General features: G+C 38.1%; 1 protein-coding gene across 1 annotated transcript; it reads left to right on the top strand.

Annotated features, from left to right (window-relative positions):
- Nucleotides 1-774: 774 nt before the first annotated feature.
- LOC112040999 (putative UPF0481 protein At3g02645) lies at nucleotides 775-2,951 on the top strand. The gene is made up of 2 exons (XM_065765959.1): nucleotides 775-2,652; nucleotides 2,769-2,951. Exon 1 carries the CDS (start codon nucleotides 783-785, stop codon nucleotides 2,580-2,582), a length of 1,800 nt encoding a protein of 599 aa, XP_065622031.1. The 5' UTR covers nucleotides 775-782; the 3' UTR covers nucleotides 2,583-2,652; nucleotides 2,769-2,951.
- The last annotated feature ends 4,570 nt before the right edge of the window (nucleotides 2,952-7,521 follow it).

The following is a 7,521-nucleotide window of genomic DNA, read 5'->3' as shown; positions in this document are numbered from 1 at the left end:
TGAGTTATAAGTAAAAAAAATTAAAAAATTTTCCTATAACTCGATTTAATGGAAGTCGAGTTACAAAACGTCACTATAAGTCCTGAAAACGTCACTATAGGTCCTTAAAAACACCGCTATAGGGCTCCAGATTTTTTTTTTTTTTTTATAACTTGATTTTGAGAAAATCGAGTTTCAAAAGATGGATATTTTCCTAATTAGTTTGAAAAATAGGGCAAAACGCTGCTTAGTTTGCCCAAAAAGGGCATTTAGCAATTTTGTCCGTGAGGGTTTGGATAGTGCTTTAAGTTGCAGTGCGTTTTCTGCGTTGCGGTTTCTCCCTTTTTTTTTTTTTTTTGGCCGGATTTCTTGACTTTTTAGAGACAAAAATTATTGTGCATGAACAATGCATACACTATTCATATACTGTTGATACATTAAAAAAATATTAAAAATGGGTCCCACAATACTATTCATCAATTTAAAAATTATTTTGCTACAGTGTTTTCAGCAACAATTAGTTTTCAGTAACTTTCAACAACAATAAGTTGTATTTAAACGGACTCAATAAGTATTTTAACTATATACGTAAGCAAATGACAAATAACTAACATAATGACAAATAAGTAGGATTTTTATATTGACCCTCATTAATCACATGCATTGCAGAAGAAGAAAAAGGAAAGAAAAGAAGGTGACCCATGCCTGTTGAAAGATTCTAATTCACAGATGTAAAATAATATAAGCGTGAGAAACGCATCTCTTATTGTTTATTGAAAACCCTACCCACTAACGTTGCATTAATGATGGTAATGTATTTAATTAATATGCTATTAATAAAAGCCTCATTTCTAACTCCTTCACCAATATTCAATGCACCAAAACTGCCTTCCCAACAAAAGCTTTCTCCTAGAATCACAAACATGTCTTCTTCACAACCCACAATGTCATCACAGTCTGATTCCAAATTTGATGAGATCCGATGGGTCATTCAGATCCGTCGAACCCTTGAAGAAGAGCTTGAGGAGACTATCGAAGTCCCAGTGTGCATATTCAATGTCCCTAAAACCCTTATGGTTAGTGATCCAGAGTCTTATACTCCACAACAAGTTGCTCTTGGTCCTTACCACTATTGGCGTCCAGAGCTCTATGAGATGCAAAGGTATAAGCTAGCTGCAGCAAAAAGATCCCAAAAGCAACTCCAATGTCTTTACTTCCAAAATCTTGTTGACCAGTTGATAAAGTTTGAGCCAAGGATCCGAGCGTGCTATCATAAGTACTTGGACTTCAATGGAGAAACTTTAGCATGGATGATGGGCATTGATGCATCATTCATGCTTGAGTTCCTTCAAATTTACGCCATTCAAGAAGGAAAGGTGATAACGAGAGTTTCCTCTAGGATGTCACACTTGGTGGACTATGCAGGAAGAAAGTCGGCACATAATACAATTCTTAGAGACATGGTAATGCTAGAGAATCAAATTCCTTTATTTGTATTAAGGAAGATGTTGGAATTCCAGTTCTCATCTTTAGAAGCTGCCGATGATATGTTGCTTTCAATGTTAGTGGGGTTATGCAAAGAGCTTTCACCATTCAAGCTTGTGGAAGAATTGCCAAAGATTCCAGTTCCAGATTGTGCACACTTGCTAGACTTTTTGTACCACATGATCGTGCCGAAAGTGGAAGAACCATCAGAAATAATTGAAGTTGAGGATCAAAATGAAGACATGCAAGGCAAGGAAAAATCTTCTTCAGATTCAAGTTATGTGAAGCATCTTCTCGATGTGATTTGGAACATGCTTTCAAAACTAAACCGTGGTCCAATAAGCCTCATCAAGAAGGTACTAGTCTCCAGACCTGTAAAAGTCGTTCTAAAATTGCCTTGGACAATCCTCTCTAACCTTCCCGGATTCGCAATCTTAAAGCAACCCGTTGAGTATTTCTTTTTCTCTCAAGACAAAGCAGAGGTCAAGCCAGAAGATGAAACTTCAGGCTTAAACAGTAACATCAATAAACCACCATTGGTAGAGGAAATCACAATCCTTTCTGTGAGTGATCTCTCAAAAGCTGGAGTCAAATTCTTACCCACAAATGGTAGCATTTTAACCATTACTTTTGACGTAAAGACAGTCACTTTTTACCTCCCCACCGTTAGTTTAGATGTTAACTCTGAGGTGATATTGAGAAACTTAGTGGCATATGAAGCTTCAAATGCATCAGGGCCATTGGTTTTTACACGTTACACAGAGTTAATGAATGGTATTATTGATACTGAGGAGGACGTGAAAGTACTTAGAGAAAGAGGGATCATTTTGAACCGATTGAAGAGCGATGGAGAGGTGGCAAACCTTTGGAATGGAATGAGCAAGTCAATCAGATTGACAAAAGTACCATTTTTGGACAAAGTGATTGAAGATGTGAACAAGCATTACAATGGCAGATGGAGTGTCAAAAGCGGAAAGTTCTTTAAGATTTACGTTTTTGGGTCTTGGCAGTTTCTCACATTGCTGGCTGCGGTTATGCTTTTGGTCATGATGGCAATGCAAGCAGTTTGCTCTGTTTATAGCTGTGCTCGCATACTTCGAATCAACACCACACAGTGATTTATCGCTATGCTTCTCTATGCTAACAAGAGTATTGCTATAGGCAACTATTTGAACAATATTTGAGCCGGTAAGTTTTTGCTTTGATTCTCATTTAGATCTATCATTAATATTTCTTTATTATTGATTATTAACTTTTTATCTCGATTGTTGTGAACTATTTTGTGAAAATTATGGTTCCTCTAGAGATATTGAGATAAGAATCAGGATGGCCAGGTTGTATTGATAGTTTGCTAGCGATTGTAATGATGTGTGCTCAGATTCTTTGGCTCTCTTCTGTAAAAATAAGATGGGTTTGGAGCTTTTTCAATTTTTTTTAAGGACAGCTTGTTTCTTCTTTTGTGTTGGAATTTGATTATTTAGCACGAAGTGTCAGATCTTTACTCTTTATAATGATGTTTAGGGTTTTATTTAGATGAGACCCTATTGATGGCCACATTCTAATTTTATTCCAGATGTTAATCTCATATGGCAAAGTAATTATTAAAGAACAGGAATGGACAATTGTGCTGAAAATCGATGGCCTCTTCACATGGGGAGTTGATAATAAAAGAAGTGGAATATGGGTGGAGTAAATTAAGAAAGAGATTAGGCTAATAGCATTTTTCTTTGGATACTAAATTACAAATTGATATTTTACTACAAGGTGTAACTTATCACAAAATCATTTTGGAGCAAAACATTTTAAAAGTTTCTTTGCAAAATTCAAGACTCTCTCACTAAATAGAAACTGATTTTCATTGATTGAAAAGATTACTATCCAAATTGAACTAATTAACTATGCCTATCCCTTTTATATACAATCAAGTAGAAAGAAAAGCAAATAACTAACCCCCTGAATTTCAGGAGAAACGGTTACAACTAAAACTACCTAGCTATGACACGTGTATATCAACCTGTAACTACCATCCCACTTGGCATCATTCCTTGTATAGAATGTATAATCTGATCACGAAAAGGCATTGACTCCATTAAGCCTTCTAAGTCTTCATTGCTTAGGATTAAGTCTTTGTTTTTCCTCTGATACTGTTTGAAAGTTCAAAAAGGGTATAAAACACCTTTGAACGTTTAGACCCCAAATTACAAAAATACCAATTCAAGCTTTATATCAAACAATTAATGTGCGGAATATGATAACAAGCTTATAACAGAATTGATAGAACAATCTAATCCAAATATAAACACATCCACAGCAGTAAATATAAGGCAAAGATAAAGGGAAAGAAGATGCAAACACACGGACAACACACGATGTGTTATCGAAGAGGAAACCGAAGTCCTCGGCGTAAAACCTCTCCGCCGCCCTCCAAGCGGTGATAAAATCCACTAAAGAATATAGTTGGGATACATGAACAGCAGAAGACCCTCCAAGCCTAATCTACCCAAGTACCTAAGCCCTCCAAACTTCTTGCTCCAACGAGGTTACGCCGAACCTATTTCTTCTTTAGCTTCCCGGATTCCGCTACTTGACCATAGCATCAACCAATGTATATTGGTTCCTTTCCAAACTGCTTCCCAAAGCACCAAATGGACATTCTCACAGACGTGGGTGTGGTGAGACAAGGGTTTGGTAAATGACCTCTCAAGGGTATGACAATGGAGAGGAAGAGAGTAGAGGAATTTGTAGAGTCTCTTTAGATGAAGATTGGGGATGAATCAATCTTGTATTTCTCTAGGGTTTTCTCTCACAAAATTCTCTCTGGAAGCTCTCTCAAAATGATGGGTATAAGGGTGTATATATAGTAGGGTGAGAAGGGAATGCAAAACGTCAGTTTTTGCCAAACAGGGCAAGTTGGCGACTTGATCTCGTGGCTTGGCCAAGTCGCGAAATCAAGTCGTGACGTAACGGCCTGGCCAGACTGGAACTTTTGTCTTGTAGCGTGACAGCTGGCGCGACCCTTCAGCTTCCCAGTATGCCTCTCACGTGCCTGCCTTTCGCGGCTTGCCAGTCTTGAACCACCCGCGAGTCCTAGTCGCGAGATTCTGTTTTTCTTGCACACTCTTCAGCTTTTCTTCACATCTTCTCACACACTACCCTTACAATTTTTCCACCTAAATACAAGGTTACTAAGTGCTAAATTACAAGCAAATTGGTCACGGAATAAAACCAATTAAATGGTTGATTAAATTCAACCTTACAATCTCCCCCTTTGGCTATTCCATGACAAAACCCTACAACAGACTCTAGACTTAAACGTGAGTTGGGAATAGTTGGAAAACTCACTCACACCTAACTCTAGATTTTGAAAAGCTCTTGAACATATGAAGAAGTAACTCCTGAAACACAATAACATAGCAATATCATTGTACGCAGAAAACTTAATATGCATATGGAGCAAAATAAGCATGATCAAGAAAAAATGAACATAGGCATAAAAGCAATAATTCATGGCAAGATCAACACCAGTAGTCACTTAAGCAAAAGTGATTACTATGTTTATTCACACAAGGAATGAACATCCGGACATGCAAAAATGATAAACTCAATTGAAGAGAATCATTTGTAAGTCCAACACTCAACCAATGCATACAAACATATATGCATCTAGGAGCAATCTTACAAGGGCACAAGAGTGTTGTACTTAATATAATGCAAGGCATTAACAAGTACCAAAGTACAAAGCACAAAGGCTGCATATGCAAAGTTTTGCAAATACATGGCACAAACCATAAAAGCCTACAAACATGCAAAAGTGCTAGAAACAACCCTCAAAACTTACAAAAGCAACAATGGGTACAAATCAACAACTTAAAGAGCTGAAGCTGAAGAACATCAAACTATATATATGCTGAAATAAACAACTACTACCAAAAATTCACATATTGAGAGTTTTAAAACCGACTTAAACCAGTGTATTAAGCAAAAACACATATTTGACAAAAATATTTAAACCCCCCCTTTCAAAATGCACAATGTACAAACTCCCCCTTTCAGTATGCGCCCTCCTTTTTAGTCTTAAGCTTCATTCCCCCTTGCTATGCTGCTATCTCTCCTTTTTTGGCACGAATAGCTAAAGGCTGTCTTCCAACTTCTGTTGTATGTTATCTAACTGTAACTCAATGGTTCCGAGACGCATTTGAGTTTGATTATGAAAGGAGTTGAGAAGTCGTTCTAAGTCCGAAATCCGATGTAGCACGGTTTCAGTGAAATAACTTTGCTTTGGCATTTGGAAACCGGGTGGAATAGACGGAGTGCCAGTTGATTGTGCAGGAGTAACTGTAGTAGGGGCAGATGGGGATGCCTGTGTGGATGGCTCAGTCTTAGGTTTCTTGGAAGAGTGACTCTGGCTTGCTTGGAGAGAGTACTGGGATATTGGTCGGGAACGAGTCAATACTCTCTCATTTGATGAAGGACTAATATCTTTACTAAGAATAATCTTCATGACTAGACTGCAGAAGGGAAGAATTGTTCGTGTTGCTGAACGGGCCGATGTTTTCCCGATGATATGGAATATATGAGCACAGATGTCAATTGGGGCACCAGAAATAAGATCACACAGAAATTTAGCCCTTCCAAGATTGATGAAGGTAGTGTTTGACAGTGGATAGAGATTGGAGAACATGATCAGCTTCAAGGTTGTCAATTCTGGTGAAAATAAGGTAGTGCTTATAGATGATCCTGTGCTTCCCACTTCATGTTCAGTTCCCAGAACATGAAGGATGTCTTGTGCATGAAGCTCCCGATCATCGTATGAAGTTCGATCTACATCTTTTGGTCTGGTGATGTGAAGAATCTTAGCAATGGAGTTTGCATTTATGGAAAATTCTGTTCCTCGAACCCAGCATTTTAACTCGACTCCTGTGTACCTGGCATTTGAAAAGAATTCCTTGACCAATTCTTCAGTTGGATCCTCAAACTTGCCAAATAAATCAGTCCAATCTCTTCCTTCAAAGATCTTAGGGATAAATGTTGCCTCTAGAGTATCAAACTTGACCACTCTTTCCACAATGGGAGTGGACTCTTTGAAGATATCGGTGTAGGTCTTTGAGTCAGTAGGAGTCCTGAACCTCTTAAATGTAGATTCTTCGGATGACTTATACGATAATCGAGTCCGTTTAGCAACCGGGGTTGGCGGATCATCAGTGACAATGCCTTTGCCTCTGGATGAACAACGAGATATCTGCAACAAGGTAGACATACAGAAAAGAACCAAAATGCAGTACCACAGGAAGCAAACATCAGATTGCTTAGTTTCAGTTAAGAAGGGGCCAGATTTTTCACAAAAACACAATAACAAAATATTAACTAAACTAACCACAACACGGAACACCAAATATAATGAGTAGCAGAACATTTCAAAACAGATACTCACAATATTACACATGACAAAATGCCAAAAACATAATATGAGGGATGCAACACAGTCTAGAACCATATCATATAACACCGTCTCTCAATAGACAAACACATGAACTCAAAAGATCACAGAGAACCACAGTATGGGCATGATAAAACCATCAAAACACACAACATACAAACCCATAGACACATGTTCAAATCCATTACAACTCATCAAAACAGGGACACTATTCACACCAAAAAGATACTTGAACCAAGTACAATGAAGGAAGATAGAAAGAATCCATACCTTTCTCTTGCTGTTTGATGAAGACATGCTGTAAAAATGGATACTTTTTCAGTGAGATACGGAGTGTTTGAAAGAAAAATGGGGAAGACAGTGAACAGTCATAAAACTTCGAGGGAAAAACTGAAAAACGATTTTAAAAACTGTCTACAAAACGCAAAACATGCGTTTTTCGCGACTTATCCAAGTCGCCAGTAAGTCGCCAGATCAAGCCGCGAAACACTGTGAAGGTAAGATTCTAGAAAAATCTTCTAAGTGTTTTTCGCGACTGGAAGGTTTAGTCGCGAAGGAGTCGCGAGCTGAGCCGCGAAAATCACTGAGTAACCCTCGCGATTGGACCTTCCACCCGCGAA

Source organism: Quercus suber, unplaced genomic scaffold, assembly GCF_002906115.3.
Source record: "Quercus suber isolate HL8 unplaced genomic scaffold, Cork oak 2.0 scaffold_667, whole genome shotgun sequence".
Classification (NCBI taxonomy): domain Eukaryota; kingdom Viridiplantae; phylum Streptophyta; class Magnoliopsida; order Fagales; family Fagaceae; genus Quercus; species Quercus suber.
This window is presented reverse-complemented; position numbering and strand designations above follow the sequence as displayed.

What these genes read in the sequence shown, in the direction of transcription:
- LOC112040999 (XM_065765959.1), top strand. Translation starts at nt 783, where the DNA reads ATGATGGTAATGTATTTAATTAATATGCTATTAATAAAAGCCTCATTT.